The sequence below is a fragment of the Xyrauchen texanus genome, chromosome 22, assembly GCF_025860055.1.
Source record: "Xyrauchen texanus isolate HMW12.3.18 chromosome 22, RBS_HiC_50CHRs, whole genome shotgun sequence".
Lineage (NCBI taxonomy): Eukaryota > Metazoa > Chordata > Actinopteri > Cypriniformes > Catostomidae > Xyrauchen > Xyrauchen texanus.
In genome coordinates, this window is record NC_068297.1 from 4,045,730 (window position 1) to 4,068,921 (window position 23,192).

The following is a 23,192-nucleotide window of genomic DNA, read 5'->3' on the forward strand; positions in this document are numbered from 1 at the left end:
ATCTCAGTGATTTGGATTGTGGCATGATTGTTGGTGCCAGACGGGCTGATTTGAGTTTTTCTGTAACTGCTGAATTCCTGGGATTTTCACACACAACAGTTCTAGAATTTACTCCAAATGGTGCCAAAAACAAAAAACGTCCAGTGAGCGGCAGTTCTGTGGATGGAAACGCCTTGTTGATGAGAGAAGTCAACAGAGAATGGCCAGACTGGTTCGTACTGTCAAAGTCTACGGTAAATCAGATAACCACTCTGTACAATTGAGTGAGAAAAATATCATCTCTGCTATTCTGAGATGCGCGTTGGCGCTGTTTTGGCGGCACGAGGGGGAACTAAACAATATTAGGCAGGTGGTTTTAATGTTGTGGCTGATCAGGGTATTACTGGCATATTTATCAAAGGGATAGTTCAACCATAAATGTACATTTTCTCATCATTTATTCTCCTTTATGCCATCCCAGATGTGTATGACTTTCTTTCAACTGTGGAACACAAGCTAGATTACATTTTTCTAAGATTTTGAAAAGAATATTTCAGCTCTGTTGGTACAAAATATGCAAGTGAATGGTGAGCAAAACTCAGAAGCTCCAAAAAGCACATAAATGCAGCACAAAAGTAATCTATACGACTCCAGTGGTTAAATCCATGTCATTTTAAGAGATCCAATCTATTTTGGATGAGAACAAACCAAAATATAACTCCTATTTCACTATTAATATTGTCATCTATCTATCTATCTATCTATCTATCTATCTATCTGTCTGTCTGTCTGTCTGTCTGTCTATCTATCTATCTCTATCTATCTATCTGTCTATCTATCTGTCTGTCTGTCTGTCTGTCTATCTATCTCTATCTATCTTTCTATCTGTCTGTCTATCTGTCTGTCTGTCTATCTATCTATCTTTCTATCTATCTTTCTATCTGTCTGTCTGTCTATCTGTCTGTCTATCTATCTGTATGTCTGTCTGTCTGTCTATCTATCTATCTATCTATCTTTCTATCTGTCTGTCTGTCTATCTGTCTGTCTATCTATCTGTATGTCTGTCTGTCTGTCTATCTATCTATCTATCTATCTTTCTATCTGTCTGTCTGTCTGTCTGTCTGTCTGTCTATCTGTCTATCTATCTATCTATCTATCTGTCTGTCTGTCTATCTATCTATCTGTCTGTCTGTCTATCTATCTGAAGTTTCAACATCTATTGTCAATACTATCATCTGCTGGTCATTCCTTGTAAGCCATGTACACCAAAAAAGTATACATTATTTAGAGGTAACAGTTACTGGGATTTCAATTGTATTTAGTCTATAGGTTTGTGTATTGAGAACAAAGAGAACATGCATTTCATGCATTTCTAGACATTTGAAATCCCAAAGGCAGAGACTGATGCAATGTGGAAATCCTCTCTGACAACAACCTGAGTGTTTGCACTTTCTTATGGGAAATATGTCATTTCAAAACTAATTAATAAAGAGAGATGTATTGTTAGAGTTTTCCTTTTCATCCTCACTATCTCAAAACAAATCTACTAAAAGTTTAAGGGTGATTGAAGGTATAAGGAAAAGGTGTAAGCTGGTTGATTATAATTGAATGGGGTAAAGATGTCATAGTATTGTATCCACTGAAACGGAGGAAATTATGCAATAGGAAACAGTCCTGCTCCCCTGGATTTCTGTCCCTAACAGATAAGCCGAGCACTTGCTAATTATACAAGTAAAGAGGCAGGAAGAATGACGACATAGTTTCCCTTTAAGCAAAAAACAAAACAAAAAAGTGCCAGCTTCCATGAGAAAGACAATGAACCGATTTTGTGTGCTTGGATAGTTTGACCACATGTCATTTGCCTCATTTATATGCTTCTATTACTGTAACAGCTATGGCTTCAAATGAAACACATTCAATTTGGGAAATACTGAAACCTATTGATTTTGGTAAGAACCGACATGCATTTGTTTATTATTATTTCATATTCTTTATTAAGGTGGAAACGTAAGGTATGTTCTTTACTAATCTACATATTTGTATTCATATTAATATTTTTATTATTATTAATGTTCAAAATTTGTGCAATTATAAAATTTAAAAAAACACTGTTCTTTAGGTTCAATTTTAGAATAGTTTGTAAAAATATACTTAATCACAATTTTCTGTTATTTCGTTTTTTATTTGGCACAGCTTTGTTAATTTGTCTCTGAATGTCTTATTTTATATAAAGTTAACAACTATTTTACAGTTTTCCTCAACCGCTTTGACTCATAGTTTTAAAGTGCAACTGTCACAACTGTCTTATGGGACATCACAACCCTATTTCATGTCTGCAAAATGTAGTAACTCACCCAAAATATTGAATTCATGCTTCAAAACCTAGTTATTGGGTCAGTAAATCGGCCAGTACCACCAAAATGCCGTGTGAGCCGTACTGGACAAAAACTTTTTCACCATGGCAGTCAACCCTGGAAATGTTTGTTATATACAAATTTCAATTTTGTTCTGCTTTTTTGTTGACACTGACTGATACTGTACAGATGAATGCTATTATGTATCACACTGAGATTTTTAGATCCCGATTTCAACAGTAGGTAAACGTTTACTGGGAAAAGTCAATACTGTACAATACATTTGTATACATACAGTAAATGTATTATATTTAAACAGAAAATTCACATTTGCATGTCCGTTTTTACACATTTCTTACATTTTATGTCATAAATAAATTGCCACTAAATGACATCAATCCAAAAAAAAAAAAAAAAAAGTTAATAATAATAATAATAGTAACAATTAAATACATTTCATCTCATAGATATTTATGAAATATACATGCATGTCTGACAGATTTAGATAACTGAATGGATCACTTTGCATGTGATCTCACATGATGAAAGAATGTTTAGAAGTTGTGAAGAGCGACAATTTCACTGAGAATCAACTCATCAGTTTTGATCATCAAGACATGTGCATTTAGTTATTGTGCAAATTGTAGAGAATTGCACTTACTCTTTTGCACACATGTGCCAAAACACATGCAATTTGCTTAAATGAATAAGAAAATAAAGTCTGGTGTGAACAAGAATATAATTGTTCAGAGATTTGAACTTAATGTTTTGAATGTTTCATTTGAGAATTGAGCCAAAGCGATTGAGACGTCAGATAAACAACAGCGTTCCAAAACGTTTCAATATTCAATCTTAAGATTTACACATTTTAATTTCACAAAAAAATTCCACCAAATTGAAATGAGTAATCTTTAATAAAATAAAATAAACCTAAATATTTTCAGTTTTACAGTTCAATTTGATGGAATTTTGTTTGTAAATTGAAATGCGTAAATCTTAAAAATTTGCTAAACCGAATCCAGGCCGTGCTGAGTGACTCCAGTCTGGCTTCCTAAACAACCAAATTGGCCCGGTTGCTAGGGAGAGTAGAGTCACATGGGGTAACCTCCTCGTGGTCGCTATAATGTGGTTCTTGCTCTTGGTGTGGCGCGTGGTGAGTTGGGAATGGATGCTGCGGAGAATAGTGTGAGCCTCCACACGTGCTAGGTCTCCGCGGTAACGTGCTCAATGAGCCACGTGATAAGATGCGCAGATTGACGATCAAAGACACGGAGGCAACTGAGATTCGTCCTCCGCTACCGGATTGAGTCACTACGCCACCACGAGGACCTAGAGCGCATTGGGAATTGGACATACCAAATTGGGGAGAAAAACATACTTTGAGGTTCAAAAGACACAGTGTGTCAATTTAGCATTTTCTAATTAGCTTATACAGTTTTTATAACAAAGTATATTATCAGCATAACGATTTGAATGAAGAGTTAAATTGACAAATGAACATGAAGTTCAGAATTTCTTTGATTTGGTATTACCCCCTTTTGCTTTAATAACAGCAGACATGGTTTGAGGATGTTCCAAAGAGCATCTTGAAACAAGCAAATCTGGCATTTTGTAAAAAGAAGAGAAAATGTCAAAAACATTGCTCATTTGATTAGTGAGTGACCTGGGAATAATGCATAATATCATTATAACATTTTTCATCATAGTGTTTGTTTGTTTGCTTGCTTAAAACGTTTCATCCTAAAACTTTTTTCCAGACTTTCAGTGAGCAATCTGACTTTTGATCCCCACTGTATTTCTAAACCTAAGCGTATATTCAATTATTCAATTATACATTTTGCAATTCAATACCCTTTCCATCCAGAGGAGCTCATCCTGGCATTCTGCTTGTCGATACTGATGGGTCTGCTCATCGGGATCCTGATTTTCCTCCTCCTAACATGGATGTCGCGCCGCAGAGATTCGGTCAGGATCAGCAGACGTCAAAACCAGCAGTCCGATTCTAAAAGCTCTCGTAATCAGCACTGCCAGCTCAGCCACTACAAAAGTCACGGCGAAGGTGTGAGTAGAGCCGTTTTAAACCTCCACAGACAGACGTCCGTAGACCCTAACGAACTGCTGGGTCGAAGCCCCAGTTTCCAAAACTCCACTTTTCGGCCACCACTGAAAAAGACTAATAAGACAAGTGATGAAGTAGATGATGATAACGAAGCTGCATTCATTCCTAACATCTCAGATCCCTTTAGTACCATCCCAGCAGAGTCCTTTTGGCTGGGAAAGGGCAGTCTAAGAGGATTTCTACCCAGACAGACTCCACCACCTGCATATGACAGCATCATTCACATCTTTCAAGGGTCGCATATACCTAAGTGCACTGTGACTGATTGCATACACTGACAACAGAGACTAAGGCCTTGCGAAGAATTGTAAATCACTAAATATGATTTAAATCTAAAAGACTGGAGCAAAAAGGATAACTGGAGTCTTCACAGCACTGTGTCTATTATTTGCAGAACTGACATGCAATTTTGTGAGAAGTCAGAATTGCAAAACTAACCATGATTGTATATAACCTTGTGAACAAAACAATTTGTGTGCCACATAATAAATATCAGATACTTTAAGCCATCTTAAGCTTTACATTCTTTAGCCAGTGTTAGTTTGGGAAGTTGCATTTAAAGAACAAACAATAAAGGAAAAATGATTAGCACTACGTGTCACTCAACGTGACATCTATCCAGCCGTTTTAGGTTTTACTACATCTGCCATTTTGCTGAAGTTTTTAAAGGTGTCTCTCTCTAAAACCCTGCCCTCCAAAGACATGTCAGCCAACCCGGTGAGAGCAATCCGTAGTATGAAAAATGATTGACAGAGCATTTATAATAGCTCTTTATGTATGTAACAGACATACATGCAATTTCTTGTATTTATCTCGTACACAGTCTTGTACGTATCTCAGAGTTAGTTTGGTTTAAGACTAAGGGGCCGTTCACACCAAATGCATTTGTGTGCATTTTTCAATAGGTTATTTCAATACAAACGTGCTAGACGGGCATCTTTGTCCATTGCTTGTTCGTCCCATTGTTTTATCAGCACCACATTTTTAGACACAATAGCAAGTTTAAAAGACAATGGCTAATCTTAAAGGAATAGTTCACCCAAAAATGTTTATTCTCTCATTATATAACCACCCTTATGCCATCCCATATATGTATTACTTTCTTATTCTACAGAACATGCAGATTATTAAAAGAATATCTCAGCTCTGTAAAAATGTTGGAGCTCCAAAAAGCACACAAACGCAGCATAAAAGTAATCCATATGACTCCAGTGGCATAATCCATGTCATCTGAAGTGAATAAATCAGTAACTCCTTTTTCACTTCAAATCTTGACATCAGTAGTCTCCTTGGCGTTCAAGATTTCAAGTTTGATTACAATTCCTAGCGCCATCTAGCACTCTGCACACGGGTTAAGATCTAAGAAGTGTAATCGAGCTTGAAATCATGATCGTGCCTAGAGACTGCAATGATAAGATTTAAAGTCAAAATTAGTTTTGGTCTGTTCTCACCCAAAACCCATTGGATCGCTTCAGAAGACATGGATTTAATCACTTTGTGGATTACTTTTATGCTGCTTTTAAGTGCTTTTTGGAGCTTCAAAGCTTTGGTCATTGCATTTAATTGCATGGACCTACAGAACTGAACTATTCTACTAAACATGTTAATTTGTGTTCTGCAGAAGAAAGAAAGTCATACACATCTGGGATGGCATGAGGGTGAGATAACTTTTATTTTGGGTGAACTGTTCCTTTAAAAACGAGTCACGAGACTGCACTGGCAAGAGAAGGATTTAGAGTGAAAGAACCAGAAATAACTTACTCTAAGGGTGAGCATGAAAATAGATTAAGCACAAGAATTTTATGGTCATTATAAGATTTAAAACTGCGTCTTTAAAGACACCGCACTTTGCTGGAATTGTTCACGGCCGATTCTTTCTTGATTTACAGATCGGTATGTGAAGTTCCACATTATTTGCAAACTCTTGCCTCTTTATATGTTCAGCAAAATTAAAACGACGATTGCAGTGATTCTCAGCATGTTTTACAAACCAGCTGGATGGGGTTGCCTGTCATCATGTGATCCGAAGCTCCATTCCGTCAGCGGGCGGGTTGCCTCCGCCCGCCGGAAAATCCCTCATTCTGGAGTTGTTTTGCGCCAATGCACTGCATCCCACTTAACGAGTTCAACGCTCCGTGTTTTAAAACCCAGCGTGTGGATCTGGCAACCAGTTAGACGCATTTAGAGCGAGCTGGTAGAGGTGAGTTTGCGTATATAAAAATGCAGAATTTTTATGATGTATCCTGAATTCATAATTCTCTTGCTTGCTTATATTGTTTCTATTTTATGTCTTAGAAATGTTACTGTAATTGTCAATGTCGTTTCCTAGACGGTTGTATAATCAAGTGTAGGTGACGATCACAAATGATGAATTTATTTTAAACTGCACCCACCTTAATTACCGGTCACTATGCAAATATAACCAGATGTTTGAAAAAGAACCATCGTGTTCTGGCAACCCCATCTAGCTGTTTTTATGGCGATTTAACAGCACGGTTGTCTTTAGAACGAACTATCTTATAGATCTATAGTACTTGCATGGGAAAAATGTTATTCATATTGTAAATTACAATAAGTACAGTTATCTAGTTCTGGGCTGTGTGTCATTAAAATTCAGACATTATCACATCCCTGTTGCCATGACGCCTGCGAACTGTCTTATCCCTCATCTGCTTTAGTTTTGCACAATCTTCTGTATCGTTAATGCTCGTTTGCATGCTTTTTTGAATAGGTGTTTCGATGCATAAATTGTATTGCGTTATTTCGAATATAAAAGCACGAATTGTAAGGGCTTTAAACGTCCTGTGACGTAATGGGGACCAATGTCAACTTAAGTGTGGGTGCAGACAGATACAGTACATGTAATATGTACTGGCTTGCAGAGCTTTTCTTATAGGTGGCTTTTACTTGCACTTCAATCTGCAATTGATATATGATTGTCTTAATGTTATTGTCTAGACCCCTGTCTAATGTGTGTGTGTGTGTGTGTGTGTCTCTCTCTCTCTCTCACTCTCTGCACAGAAATCCTGGACTCTGGAAAGCTGAATGCTGGTTTTGGTTAATGAGGATAAACTCAATATAGGCCTTCTCTTTGAATTCAGACACAATTTAACACGTTTTCTGAATATAAATTGAATAAATTGTATTACTCATGATGGGCAATAGCTGCAGACTATAATGGCCTGATTTTAGTCACATTCATTCTTAAGACAGATAAGCATTCTCAGGTTCTGCGGCACATTTAACAAATTTTAATAAGCAAAATGGAGCACTCCTTCAAAGACGGAATTCGGACTAATAATGTCCAGCGACTATGAAGAGGTGGGCGTTTTCATATTTTACATTCCAAAATTATCTTCATAACTGCATCAAAATAACATTTGTTCTTTACAGGTGCACTCGGTAAATTTTTGTTGGTGTCATCTTGGACTTACAGTGACACCTAGTGGTGTGGATGCGGCATCATTCAAAATCAATAGTTTTCAGTTACGGATACCATTATAGAATTTCTCTGTTCACAATCAACCATGATTAATTTAATCCAAGAGTGAAAGTGTCCAATAACAAAACAGTTACTGAGATTAAGCGAGTAGAATTCCGCTGGTCATGTGATACTAAAATGGCAGCCCCCATGAGTGCGCCCTGCCCCATGTAGAATAACATGATAGAATAGCTTTTATAAAGTAACATAATGTTGATTATTTTGAAAAAAAAAAAAAAAATTCTGGCTTGCCCCTCATTTATTAAAAATGCGGTTACAGTAAGGTACATACAGTAGAAGGGAATGGGGCCAGTCCATAATAAATGCAACAATGCACACAGTTTCATCAGTATACCACAAGACATTAACGTTATACATGTTAGCATGTGATAAATTAATTTACTAACGTTCTGTGTGAAGTTACTGTATACCCAATACCAGAATTCAGGGTTTAGTTGTCATGAAAACAATAACAATATGTAATATTGGATATCACTTTACAAAGATTCAGTTGGTAAGCGATTTTATCACATTCAAATCATGCTAATATATATAATGTTTACATCTTGTCGTATACTTTTGAAATGGTGTGTATTTTGCATTTATATGTAAATGCCTGTAACTGCAATTTTTTTTTGTTGACGTTGAAAGAAAAGTCCAAACTTGAGTTGTTTGTTGAGCCTTTATTCAAACACAGATGCTTTTTATTTTAGTGACACTACAAATGTACTAATTCAACTTAATTATGTTTTTATTAGCTATTCAATTTGACTGCATTGCACTTAAACAACATTTCGTTCCACTGTATACTTAATGTATATATGTGTAAGGGCAGTGGTGGCTCAGTGGTTGAGGCTCAGGGTTACTGACCAGAAGGTTGGGGGTTCAAGCCCCAGCACCACCAAGATGCCACTGTTGTGTCCTTGAGCAAGACACTTAAGTCCAGGTTGCTCTGGTGGGATTGTCCCTGTAATAAGTGCACTGTAAGTTGCTTTGTATAAAAGCATCTGCCAAATGCATAAATGTAAATGTACTGTTTATGACTTAAATAAATGAACAAAAAGTCATTTTGACCAGTCAAACAGTAGTTACATTAGAAAATACTGTCTGGTGCTATTGATATTAACTTCATCCTCCTTTAAACCTGTAGCCTGGTCAGTCAGTAGGGATGTTGGCTGCGGTGGAACATGGTCCGGTCCTCTGCAGTGATTCCAACATCCTCTGCCTCTCATGGAAAGGGAGAGTTCCCAAGAGTGAGAAAGAGAAGCCGGTGTGCAGGAAGCGCTACTATGAGGAGGGCTGGCTGGCCACGGGGAACGCCCGGGGTGTTGTGGGCGTGACGTTTACCTCCAGTCACTGCAGGAGAGACAGAAATACCCCACAAAGAATCAATTTCAATTTACGGGGTCATAACAGTGAGGTCAGAGTTTCATCTAAAACTTCTCTTGCAAACAGATGTCTCCGCTTGTGGTTTAAATGGCCATTAATGCATTTCAAGCTTGAATATGTTTTAAATCAAAAGAATGTTTTTGCTATGCTAACAGACAAATAGCACATTTTCGAAGGGAATTAAATTCCCATGGTGTGTACCTGTACAGGTTGTTCTTGTCAGGTGGAATGAGCCGTTTCAGAAGCTTGCCACATGTGACATGGAGGGAGGGATCTTTGTGTGGATCCAATATGAAGGAAGATGGTCTGTAGAGCTGGTGAATGATAGAGGTGCTCAGGTATGTTCATATTTATCATTTATTTTATTTTCAATTTACAAATAGAAGATATATCTGTCCATAATCATAGTCATATGTATGTGATTTGACAAAGTTGCAGTGAGAAAAAGGACAATAGAATAAATAAATAAAAAAAATGGGGTACAAAACTTTCAAAGTTGAAAAAGTGGGATTCAGAATCTAATCTAATCAAAGATTCAATTTTGAATAAATATATAAAACAAAACAAAACAAATAAACTTTCTGTAAGAAATATTTAATATTCTGCACTATTTGTTGGTCACCAATCAAATTTAAGCATGGCATTTGTGGCACTTTTTTTCCTCAAATTGTTATGCTGATAATATAATTTGTTATTTAAAAAAACATATATTTAATTTGATAAAAATTCTAAATAAAAGCATTTTCACTATTGGTCTCAGACTTTGTGGCCTCACTGTACTGTATATCTACACTGGCGGCCAAACGTTTGGAATAATGTACAGATTTTGATCTTATGGAAAGAAAATGGTACTTTTATTCACCAAAGTGGCATTCAACTGATCACAATGTATAGTCAGGACATTAATAACATGAAAAATTTCTATTACAATTTGAATAAAATCCTCCACGTGCAGCAATGACAGCTTTGCAGATCCTTGACATTCTAGCTATTGGTTTGTCCAGATACTCAGGTGACCTTTCACCCCACAGTTCCTGTAGCACTTGACCTTTCACCCCACACTTCCTGTAGCACTTGACCTTTCACCCCACACTTCCTGTAGCACTTGACCTTTCACCCCACACTTCCTGTAGCACTTGCCATAGATGTGACTGTCTTGTCGGGCACTTCTCACACACCTTACAGTCTAGCTGATCCCACAAAAGCTCAGTGGGGTATAAATCTCCATTTATTTTGGCAATTTCAAGCATTAGATAGCTTCATTCCTCAAAACAGTGATTTTTTGGCCATTTTTGACCTAATATTGACCTTAAGACATGTCAGTCTATTGCATACTGTGACAACTCAAAAACAAACACAAAGACAATGTTAAGCTTCATTTAATGAACCAAATATCTTTCAGTCGTGTTTGATATAATGGCAAGTGATTTTCAAGTACCAAATTAGCAATTTATCATGATTACTCCAGGATAAGGTGTTGGAGTGATGCTGCTGTCTAGATTTGATCAAAAATGACTTTTTTCAAATAGTGATGGTGCTGTTTTTTTACATCAGTAATGTCCTGACTATACTTTGTACAGTTGAATGCCACTTTGGTGAATAAAAGTACCAATTTCTTTCCGAAACAGAAACATTTGTACATTATTCCAAACTTTTGGCCGCCAGTGTATGGGATATGACAATACAATTAATTGACATAATTATGCTTTTATGGGCTGTTCCCTCAAGTCAGCCACTACTGAACATGAGAGTTATAGTTATAAAGCATGAGTTAATAAAGTTTCAGAAGGGATATTAGTAATATTCTGTGTTTTTCTTTTAAAGAGATTAACGGACAAAGTCCGTTAAGAATCAGTTTGAGAGTTTTTATTAAAAAGGATTTTAAACATCTTAGGTTTTTAGTTATTTGACCTGTTTTTAAATTTTAACATAGATTTCATCATAATAGAAAATAGCCATAGAAGCTGCAATGGCGAACAAACTTTTTTAAAATTCAAATTATATGGAATCAGAATGATTGAAAGCGACAGGGTTTGTCATCTAGGTGAGCGACTTCACCTGGTCACATGACGGTACCCAGGCTTTAATCGCCTACAGAGATGGTTTTGTCCTGGTGGGCTCAGTGAGCGGTCAGAGACACTGGTCATCTGAGATCAATCTGGAAAGCCAGATCACCTGTGGAATCTGGACCCCTGATGACCAGCAGGTAACCTTTTGGTGTGACCTCATCAAATTAAGGCAAACAGTTTACAATTTTAGCAATTTGAGCCTTTCCACATGGAATAACTTGGATTACTGCCCTTGAACTGATGCCGATTTCCCTTATTTGGTGTTTTCACGTATTTAAACCCCCTAGGTGCTGTTTGGAACCGCAGATGGACAAGTCATAGTGATGGATTGCCACGGCCGTATGCTTGCCCATGTTCTGCTGCATGAATCAGATGGCATAGTCAGCATGTCCTGGAACTGCCCAAACTTCCTGGTGGAGGACAGCACTGAGAGTGATACAGACTCAGATGACCTGGCCTCCGCTCAAGGTACAGTACATTACACTGTTAAAATGAAAGGATTTTTAATAATTGGCTATATGGTCAAATCATCGTCAAAGTTTAGTTGTGTAATATCCAACTGTCTTTCCTTTCAAGTGCAAAATCTCAAACCATTGCTCACGGTCAGCTTCATATCTGGAGACATTAGTTTGATGAACAGCTATGATGACCTTTCACCTAACGTTATTCGGTCAGGGCTGAAAGGTAAAATACACAGCTTTTATAGTAATAATATACATCCATAAGTCTGAGAACACAAGTCAAAATGCTTTCAGTATTTGGTATGTTCCCCTTTTGCTTCAATGACAGCATGCATTTAAGCTTAACAAGTTTGTGAAATTCGTATAATTGTGGTCTCAGACTTTTGGACCCCACTATATGACCATCTACACGTGACATGTTGTTGATAACCACCATCAATAATTCTGCTTTTGTTTTAAAAACCACTTTCATGAATTCTTCAGAAAACAGTGTTTGCTACTTGAGCTGTACATTGTCTATATTGTCCTTTTAAAGTGGTGCAACTTTTTAGATCTAGCACCACTGGTTAGAACGTTAGACCTTCTGGTTATACAAAGTATTTTGTGAAAATACTCCAGAATATTCCTTTAAACCATCTGATGTCACATTGTGATTGTTGATTCATTGTGACAGAGTTACACCAGATGCTGTGATCTGATTGGACAGACTTGTTTCGTTTCAGATGTAGAGGTACAATGGTGTTCTCAGGGAGACCTTCTGGCAGTGGCGGGGATGGAACGATACAGCCTGCCTGCTGACTCGGCCTGCGCCTCCATAATGAGAAATGCCCTTGTCAAGTTTTACAATGTCCAAGGGGAACACATATACACTTTAGAAACTCCAGCCCAAGTGAGCTGTCAAGACCAGTTATCATTTTACCACATGGGTTCTTATTGTGCACTGAGACTATCACGGAAGTAAAAAAATATGTATAGTGGCCCCAAAAAGTATTTGGACACTCAAGAATACACTTAAACATAAATGCCATTGCATTAGACAATAAATGTTCAAACTTAGTGGCATCAGCAAACAAATGATGCTTGAGCTTTTCTCGGAACTAACTTTACTTTTCTTAACCAACTGATCTCAAGGTCATTTGAAGTAAGTATGAAAACGGTTCTCCTGAATTCACACAGATGTCTTTACAGAATAATGTAATGCAATGGCATTCACACATTTTCAAGTTTCCTAATACCTAATTTTTTGGGCCTCTGTATAAAACATTAGATTAGTATGTACTAATATTATGACAAATGATGCATACATCAACTAATTCTTATATTAAACTGTAGATGTCAATATTTTGCTTGTAGAGGCCCATCACTACTATCTGCTGGGGTCACAGGGACTCGCGGCTGTTTCTAGCCTGTGGACCAGCACTATATGTTGTGCGTGTGGAGCACCGTGTAGCCAGTCTGCAGCTACTGTGCCGGCAGGGCATTGCCAGTGCTCTGAAAGAGGAGAGGGATGTGGGAAAATTGAATATGCCCTCCCTACTCTGTTCGTACGTTACAACTGCATTCATTCCAACTATCAAGGTACACAGGCAAAACAAGTTTTCAAAGTTTTGTGTGTGCTAATATAACGCATTAACTTAATGTATGCGCTCTTTTGTTTTGCCAGCCGCCCATCCCAGATCCAAACAACATTCGGGACTTTGTGAGCTATCCTACAGCAGGCAATGAAAGGCTGCACTGCACCATGAAACGCTCAGAGGAGAACCCAGAGGCAGGAGGGCCCTGTTACACCCTCTTTCTGGAACACCTTGGCGGCCTGGTTCCTATTCTAAAGGGCCGACGCATCAGCAAACTGCGACCAGAGTTTGTCATTATGGACCCCAAAATGGATGGGAAATCAGGTATTGTGTATAATCTCAGTTGTTGATGTTGAGCTAAGTAAACTAATTAATGTACTAAGGAGTCTTAAAGTTTGCTAAAAACTGTTATCTAATCTTGCCTTTCAGATGAGGTCTGTGTAAATGGTATGATCTCTTATATGACTGACAGCTGTAACTGCTCCGACTCCAGTGATATTGAGTTAAGCGATGAGTGGGTTGGACGAAAGTCGCCAAAACATTCCAGAGGAAACAGGTCTCCTAAGCTTCCTAGGTACTCTAAACATATAAGGTACTGTCCATTGTTTCACACAAGTTAACAGGGTGGATGGTTTTCCATCAAAACCTTGTCAAAATACAATACAAATACCAATTCAGTAAAATACAGCAATATTTTGAAGAAAATAACAATTCAACTATTTTGAATTGTCTTTCTCTTGTTTTTTTTATATTGTTTCATTGCCTAGAATTAATATGGAATCACGAAAGTCTCCCAAACTTGCTCAGACAGTTCAAGAAATGTCTAGGTCTCCTAGATTAACAAAGAAGCATCCAGTTCGGTCACCAAGTCTAACACGGAGAGAATTCCCAGTTGATGGCTTTAGTGAGGTACTTATCTTATTAAAAAGCCAAGTTTGGTCATTCTTTTATAGTGTTTCTATTTATTGCCTCAACTGGACACTTTGCTATGCACTTGTCATGTATTATGTGCCGTGACATCAGGAGACACTTCATTTCTTTGAATCTCCTGTTATGTTGGAGAAAAATGACTAAACCAGCACTGACTTTGATTACTTTCTAAAGCAATCACATGATTTGCTTTGCAGCATAATTACTTGGCCCAGGTAACATCTAACATCTGGGGAACAAAATTTAAGATCGTGGGCCTTGCCTCCTTTTTGCCAGCTAACTTGGGAGCTGGTATGTCAGGTTTTGCATTCAAATGAACAGTTTCACATAATTGCTTTTGTGATATTTTCTAATATATTTTGATTAATGGGATTATTTGTTCATACTGTAAATTACAAATGTATTTTGTTCCAGTTATTTATAAAACTAGTTTGCTCCACCTGCAACCCCGTCAGATGACGATCTATTTACCTGAGGTGCGTAAAATTTCCCTGGATTTCATGAGTCTCCCGGTCTTCAATCCTAATGTGTTCAGTGAGGATGAAGATGATTTACCTGGTAAGAATCAATGAAACATTTTTGTTCTGGTCTTTGCTTATCTTAAATACAATGACATATAATATGAGGAATTAATCTCCAGATATTCTTGGCTCTTTTTTCTAGTGATGGGACCCTCTGGAGTGTCACCCGATAATCCCCCTTGCACGGTTAATATTCCCATTGCCCCAATTCACAGCCCTGCTCAAGCCATGTCCCCTACGCAAAGTATAGGCCTAGTCCAGTCTCTCCTAGCCAATCAGAACATTCAACTTGATGTCCTTACGAATCCCACGGCCACTGCAGTGGCGGCTGCTGCAGCAGCAACAGCAGCAGCAGCCAATGCAACAGCATCTGAACATAGTCAGGACACTGTGACAGCACAGTACACAGTTCCAACAAAATACTCTAACCCTGGACAGGTGATATTCAGTGGCCTTGAAATGAGTAACATTCTGAGTGGAACTCTTCCTCCTCCGCCACATCATCTTCCGCAACAATCCCACCAACAACGGCAACAACAGCAGCAACAACAAGATCATCAACAATCAAAGCATCAGCAGCAATTACAACCACAGCAACAGCATCTGAAATTTATACATCAATCACAGCAGCTAAATCCACAGTCGCTGCAGCAGCAGCACATGCAACATAAGCAGCAATTACAAACACAGCAGCATCAACAGCAGCTGCAACAGCAGCATCAACAGCAGCTGCAACAGCAGCATCAACAGCAGTTGCAACAAATGCAACAGCAGCAACAACAAATTCGCCAGCAAGTGCAACAGCATCAGCAGCAAATTCATCAACATCATCAACAACAATTCCAACAGCAGCAGCATCAACTGCAGCTTCAGCATGAGCAAATGCAGCAGCAGCAACAACAGATGCAGCAACAGCAGCAACAAATTCGACAACAAATTCAAGAGATGCGGCAGCAACAGCAACAGCTTCAGCAGCAGCATCAACAAATACAGCTGCAGCATCAACAGATGCAAAGGCAGCATCAGCAAATGCAGCAGCAGCTCAAAATGCAAATTACCCTACAGCCTCCTCCTTCAGGCTATACTTTATCCTTGCATCAGTTACAGCTGATGCCTCAAATTACACATTCAGACCAGCCACTGGACAGAGAACAAGTCCTTCCTCTGAAGGTTTCCTCACGACCACAGTCATTCATTGAAATGGACACTCTTGAGGTTCAGTTGCGCAAGGTAAACCCTCCGCCACCTTATCCAGGTACAGTGATGTCTGCTGCAGCAGCTGTACCCACCACTGCTCCTCCAGGTCTTCTTGTAAGCAACGAGAATGGCAATACGCTGTCAACGGAGCCATGCATAACTAAGGACGAATTCTCTCTTCACCCAGTGGGCCTTCAATACCCAACTCCACTAAGCTATGAAAGGATCACAACATTTGACAGCAGCGGGAATGTGGAGGAGGTGTGTCGCCCAAGGAGACGTCTTATAAGAAACCAAAATACCTATGGGATGCAAGGCATGGGTAGTTCTGCTACACTGAAAGTAACGTCTTCTGAGAACAAGAAAGTCCAGCTGCCGTATAGCTCAGCAACCCTCAGTCGCCTCTCCGTGCCTCGATATTCCATACCAAGTGGAGATCCACCACCTTATCCTGATACATCCAGCCAGATCAACACAATCATAAGTCCCACACAGAGGATTGACAGCAGTGTGATTCATGCAACTTTGCGTCGTGATCGAAGAGAACCCTCCCTGAAGGTTACTCAAATGGTGGACACAGTGAGGACTTTACCAACAAAATCAAAAATGAATGGCTCCCTCACAGTATCCTATCAGCCTAGGATCCCCACAGCTTTGTATACATGCACCCAGTGTAGCAGTAATAGCAGCAGCACGAGTGTTAGTGTAACTGGTGGTGGCACCAAAAGCAGTGGAATTGCTGGAGGAACTGTGGTGAGGCAAGAGTTTCCACCAGGCAAAGGGGCCCAGCACAGCGCTATAATCGTGCACTCCAAGAGTGCATCATCATTAGCTTCCCAGTCCTCATATAACCTCCTGAGTCCCACAGACAACAATAGAGACAGAACTGTTTATGTGAACTCTGCCTTCACCGAAGACGAGACGATAAGTCAACAGTGTCATCTCGAAAAATCAATGCGACATTTGACGCTTGGGGATGTCAATTTGACCATTAAACGGCCTCCACCTTACCAATGGGACTCTTCTGCAACAGATCAACATTGGATACCTCAAGGGCAAAATATACTGACTGGACCTCCTCCACATAAGCCACCACCAATTATACTTAGCCCACCACAGCACTTGGACATGACCCGACTGCCTTTTGTCCTTTCAACAAAGCCTCCCCCCAGTCCAAGTTCTCTGACCCTACCTTCAGCTTATCAGTTGTCTCTTTCACCCTTTCCAACAGTGGTAGGACATGGTGTACCTCAATTGCAGCATTTGCAGAGTCCTGCACAGCCATGTGGTCCCAATGATATGGTAATATCTAGTTCTTTCAGCCAGCCTGACCCAACATTAATCCTGCCCCCAGGTTATCCTGCTAATTTGACCAATCTAGGTTGTACTCTGCCACCCATGTATCCAGGGGCTAGCTCCTGCAACAACCTTCAGCTCCATCCAATAAGTTTGCATCCTTGGAGCACATACAGCACCTCCCCTCCCTTGCCAGACCATTCAGCCACACTCCCCAGTAAGACCCATCAGGCCCTGGAAAAAACAGTTCTTTCTCCTCCTCCACAACCACCACCTCCCCCACCACCACCTCCTCTCCCTCCTCCTCTTCCACCCGTTGAACTCTTGAAACATCAAAGCACTTCGGAGGTGGTTGCTGAATCTGGAGAGAGCTTTCAGGAGCGGTCCTCGCTAAATGAGAGTCCAATTCCACAGGGAGCTGAGAGGTTCAGCAAAAAGGGTTATAAGAGGCGTGACAGTAGGGTGGAAGAGACAAACATGTCCAGTGCCTCTGAAGGAAAATCAAAGAAGGAGACTCGTACACTGTCAGACTTCAATTCCCTGATCTCCAGCCCAAGGCTCGGCAGCAGGGAGAAGAAGAAAACTAAAGGGCAAAAAGAGCCATTGAACAAGGCCAAAAAACTGAGTAGGACCTCCAATGAGTTCCAGGACAGCTCAGAGAGTGAACCTGAACTCTTCATTAGTGGTGACGAGTTGATGAACCAAAGCCAGAGCAGCAAGAAAGGATGGAAGAGCAAGCGTAATCTGCGAACTGCGAGTGAACTTGAGGAGATCAAGTGCTGCAAAGCTAACGAGAGAGAGGATCGTAGTCTTGGCAGCCAAGGATTTGTGTACATCATGGCCAACAAGCAGCCATTGTGGAATGAAGCCACCCAAGTTTACCAGCTTGACTTTGGAGGACGGGTGACACAAGAGTCAGCCAAAAACTTTCAGATTGAGCTTGATGGACGACAAGTAACCATGTTTTATTTCATAATTGTGATTATAACAATATCAATCAATAGCCTCTAGTAACAAAGTTATACTCTGCAACCATTTCTCTGCATCTAACACATAATTCCCTGTTACAGGTAATGCAGTTTGGCAGGATCGATGGCAATGCATACATCCTGGATTTTCAGTATCCATTCTCAGCAGTACAGGCATTTGCTGTGGCCTTGGCCAATGTCACTCAAAGACTTAAATAGAAAACCCCCTAGCAATCTTGGCCTTGAGAACAAATAAAAAAGATACTGTTAAAAAAATATGTAATGTCTATCTGCTGCCATAACGTGCTACCTTCTGTGCAAAACTAGTTAGTAGCTGAGAGATCTGGTCTCTATCAGGCACAGTGTACACAAGACGTACACAGGTGAGCCAGTTTTTCATGATTTCACCTTGATTGATTTTAATGTATTTCATTATATTTAGTGGTGTAATGAAATGTAAAACTACTCACTAAAGTCTGAGATAGATGTTATATTATGGATCATTCAATTCCTTTTTTGTGTCCCCACCTTCTTTTATTTGTTCTTTCCTGATATTTTTGATATTTGACTGTCATTTATTGTCAGCAATTCTATGAAAATGAATAAAAATATGCTTACTGTGTGTTTGAATGTTCACATCCCAACGACTCACTTCCATGAAGTGAAATCAGAGATAATATTTTCCAGTTATATGTAGATTTTCCAGATTGTGCCACTATAATTAATGATTATGGTTAAAATCTTTTATTTATTTTTTTTCTACAAAGTATCATACATTAAATGTCTCAAATTATATTGCATTATTTGCACACTGTGTTACTGCAGTATCTCACTAATGTATTTTTTAACAAATCATTGCTTTTTAATGTTAAAAAATAACAGAATCAGAAGTGGAGCCTTTTAAATGAATGCCAAATATATAACAATAGGATCTATGTCATGCAATGACATGACAGAAAAGTGCAGTAGTTAAATGTACCTAAACACATTTCCTATTCAGTGTTCAGTGTACTTGAAAATTACACTTTAGCACAAACTATTTCATATGCATTAATTTAGCAAAAAATGTCTTATGTCACAATATAAATTGAACTTAGCAAACTTTATGCAATGAGTGGAATCATAATAGAATTGAAAGCTGATGTGAAGGACAGGGTTTTCCCCATTCCTGAGTTTAATAGTCTTTAACATTTTGTCTTAATTTAATTTGTCATTTGTTTCATCACAATTTAAAGGGACATCTTTTATTATATTCAGTCTATTTGTTTTACTATTTATTCATTCTGTTTTAATATTTCTTAAAGCAAAACTGCTAAAAACAATGTATTGATTTATTTGTTGTTTAGGCCTACTTGCTGCCTTTATTTATTTATTTCTTTTTCTTTCTTTTTCAATAATTGTATCAGGTTTTATTCACATTTTCGGTGTAAGCCATAAAGTGGTTGAGAGTGGGTTAACTGTTGATATGGTCAATTTTAAGCACTTGTTCTTATTATTGATGTTGTATGCTTTGATGATTTGCAGTTGCAGTTATTTTGAGCCTCTTTGTACTGGGCTATTCAGACCCAGTTTAAATTATGTGGAATGTGAGGCTTGAACTGTGATTTATTGCTCAATTATTCTAATGTACATTTAAAAATGTATTTAAAGGATGTCTTGGAAGCATTAGAATGTGTGTGCACAGTAGACTTAAAGTCAACAAAATAAAATCAAACTAGTTTGATAAGATTTGTGCATATTATTGCTAGTTTTGAATACAGCTTTCTCTTGTTATAAAAAGTTGACAGTATTTACTATAAGTTTATGTTCTTGGTTGGCTGTTATTGCACTGATCTCTATATGGTGCATATGAATTGTGTTCACAGCATGGTTCTATAGTTCTGCTTGTAAGCGTTTAGAGCTCCGATGCATGTTCGGGAATCGGTTCGTTCAGACGCTTCATTTAAATGAACCAGTAAAACAAACCGATTCCCAAACGAGTCCTCGCTCGAAATGTACGTTTCACTCTTGAAGGAAAATTATTGTTTATAAGTTTTATTTGGATGTATTTGGTAATATAATATGCTTAAAGTGTTATGCAAAGAAATTACAAACAACAATATTGTTAAGAATTAATTATATGATAGAATGATTACCCATTGTTGTAGAATTGTTGTTTTTAGTTTGTTTTGGGTGTATTTTGCAATAGTTTTCCTCATTGTTAACAACAATATTAGGAACGTAGTTAGTGGTCCCAATAATAATAATAATAATAATGTTAACACTATCATTATCGTTACAATATCATAATTATATTAAATTAATTATTTCATTAATTACAACAAAATAACTATTATATAATAATTACCATCTCACAGTTCTACTCTTACAACAAATCTATAGATACTGTGTATATGTGTGTATATATATATATATAAATAATTTTAATAACATTAACCTTCCCAATCATAGATAAATGTAATGAAGCACACCTGCCCACATCGCTCGAAAATCTTTTTATTAAGGTGTCAAAATTAACTAACAAAATCAAACAAATTTGCTGGGAATAAAAAGCCCAAATACTTAATGCCCTGTTTGGGCTACAGGAAACGTTACCGGGCTGTACGCCGTCAGAGCCAAAGCGTCTCACTGTTTATTTTTTTTTTATAAATAATTATTTAAAAATATATATTCTACATTACACATTTTTTTTTCAAGAATTTCTGCTTTTAATAAGACTTTTTATTTATTTATTTATTTTTCTTTTACTGCCTTCGGCTGATTACACCACGTGACATTTTTTACTTTAAGCGCCAGAAAAAAATATCAAATTAACTTTAGAATTAAAATAATAATCATAATTATATTAACAATTTAAATTGTTTTGTGTGAATTGAATTTTTTATGTATTTTTTAATTTTTAATAGATCTGTGCAAAAAATAAAAAAATAAATGAGTCACGCCATTGACTCAATTACTAAATCAATATGCTGTAGGTCTGTCTTTATACTGTTGTGCATGATTAAACTAAAAACAGACCTCCATTTTGTGGTTGGTTGTATCAGGCGTTCGTATATGTCTGTTTATCTCATTCTCATATAGATGCGGTTCCTTCCCGCAATTCCTTCCTCACCGTGTACCAGAATAAAGATCCTGCTCATCTGTTTTGTGGTTTTCACGCTGAGTTCAGGACTCCCATGATGCAACACGGTCCATATTTGCCACTGAGAAAGCGGCACAATGTTGATTACCACAACAATTAATTTTGAATTGTCCCTCCTTTTCTTAAAAAAAAAAAAAAAAGAAATACAAAGTGAGGCACTAACAATGGAAGTGAATGGGAAAATTTCTGGAGGTTTTAAAAGCAGAAATGTGAGGCTTATAATTTTATGAAAGCACTTGCATTACATTTTTCATAAAACCTGTGTATTATTTGAGCTGTAAATTGTGCTGTGAATCAGTAAATCATAAGTGGTGGTGGCATGGTGGGCTAAAGCACATAACTTGTAATCAGAAGGTTGCTGGTTCGAACCCCACAGACCACCACCATTGTGTCCTTGAGCAAGGCACTTAACTCCAGGTTGCTCTGGTGGGATTGTCCCTGTAATAAGTGCACTGTAAGTCGCTTTGGATAAAAGCGTCTGCCAAATGCATAAATGTAAATGTTAACATATTTACGTCTTGAGGCTACACTTTTGAAACAGTAACACTTTTTAAAATTTTACAGATTGCCCCATTCACATCCACTGAAAGTCTCTCACTGTAACCCAAATGTTTGTTTGTTTGCTTGTTTTTTAAGAAAAATGAGGGACGAGTCAAAATTATTTTGTTGTGATCAACATTATGCCACAAATGCTGATGATTGCACTTAACTTGTATTTCAATTCACTTAATATTCAAAGAATTAAAGGGATAGTTCACCCAAAAATTTAAAATCTCTCATCATTTACTCACCCTCATGATATCCCACGTGTGTATGACTTTCTTTCTTCAGCAGAACACCTTTGAAGAAAAATATCTCAGCTCAGTAGGTCCTTAAAATGCAAGTCAATGGAGATCAGACATTTGAAGCTCCAAAAACAACAGATAGTCAGCAGAAACATCATCCATATGACTTTATCTGTTAAATGAATGTCTTCTAAAATGATATGATCGCTTTTGGTGCAGAAAGAGATAAATATTTAAGTACTCTTTAACTTTAACTTTTATTATCTAACTCTTCCGGTAAGCTTTAGGGAGGATGGAGATCACATGGTCTCTCGTGTTATATGATCTCGTTATGATCCTTTTAGGATTTTGGGGTTTGCAGCATTGTCATCGTGTCAATTAAATTGTGTAATTGGATCTAACTTCACACAGAAAAGGTTAGAAAGCAATCTTATCACACTCAAACCATGTTAACACGCATATAGTTTACTTCTTGTGGCTATACTTTTGAAACAGGGGGTATTTTATTATGGTGATTGGTGGAATGCCGACAGCATTTAGCTTCTGTTTTCTCAGCCCACTTCACGTTTTCCATATTAAGAAGTAAAGCATTGCTTAATTTTCAATTTACAAGTTACTCTTTAACCCATTGCTAAACAGTGAAATGTTTGAGTGTATTCTCATGCTGGTTGTTGTGGCCTTCTCTCGGTGTATGACCTGAACCTTCACTGAGATGATTGCTTGTGCACAGTGAAGCAAATTCACCATTATAACAATACATTCACCCTGTGTAACACACAGCCACCCACATAAGGCAGAGTCAGTGTTTTTATCCATATGAAAAGCCATTTAAGAGGTTATTTTCTGCAGTTAAACCTGAAGCTGATGGTCTCGTATGACCATTGAAAATTCGACAAGGTGTGTTGAATTTGATGTATTTATTTGCAT

General features: G+C 37.9%; 2 protein-coding genes across 4 annotated transcripts; both read left to right on the plus strand.

The window, feature by feature from the left end:
- The first annotated feature begins 1,788 nt into the window (after positions 1-1,788).
- Positions 1,789-20,042, plus strand: LOC127662160 (tubby-related protein 4-like). 3 transcript variants are annotated; one of them, XM_052153210.1, is made up of 16 exons: positions 1,789-1,928; positions 7,474-7,773; positions 9,084-9,353; positions 9,532-9,660; positions 11,367-11,528; positions 11,679-11,859; positions 11,968-12,075; positions 12,575-12,741; positions 13,206-13,430; positions 13,516-13,750; positions 13,856-14,018; positions 14,194-14,335; positions 14,554-14,647; positions 14,771-14,914; positions 15,020-18,324; positions 18,441-20,042. In XM_052153210.1, the coding sequence occupies exons 2-16, from the start codon at positions 7,753-7,755 to the stop codon at positions 18,555-18,557; spliced, it is 5,463 nt and encodes a 1,820-aa protein (XP_052009170.1). In that variant the 5' UTR covers positions 1,789-1,928; positions 7,474-7,752; the 3' UTR covers positions 18,558-20,042. The 3 variants fall into 3 exon arrangements, with proteins under 3 accessions (XP_052009170.1, XP_052009171.1, XP_052009172.1); XM_052153211.1 differs by lacking the exon at positions 1,789-1,928 and adding an exon at positions 6,594-6,652; XM_052153212.1 differs by lacking the exons at positions 1,789-1,928; positions 7,474-7,773 and having other exon boundaries at positions 8,690-9,353.
- Positions 4,233-4,730, plus strand: LOC127662301 (myc target protein 1 homolog). The gene has a single exon (XM_052153434.1). The coding sequence runs from the start codon at positions 4,233-4,235 to the stop codon at positions 4,728-4,730; it is 498 nt and encodes a 165-aa protein (XP_052009394.1).
- Positions 20,043-23,192: the final 3,150 nt, after the last annotated feature.

Coding starts and splice junctions, on each gene's coding strand:
- LOC127662160 (XM_052153210.1), top strand. CDS start 7,753: ATGTCCAGCGACTATGAAGAG. Junction 11,860..11,967: donor TGACCTGGCCTCCGCTCAAG/GTACAGTACATT, acceptor TTTCCTTTCAAG/TGCAAAATCTCAAACCATTG. Junction 12,742..13,205: donor CTTTAGAAACTCCAGCCCAA/GTGAGCTGTCAA, acceptor TTTTGCTTGTAG/AGGCCCATCACTACTATCTG.
- LOC127662301 (XM_052153434.1), top strand. CDS start 4,233: ATGGGTCTGCTCATCGGGATCCTGATTTTCCTCCTCCTAACATGGATG.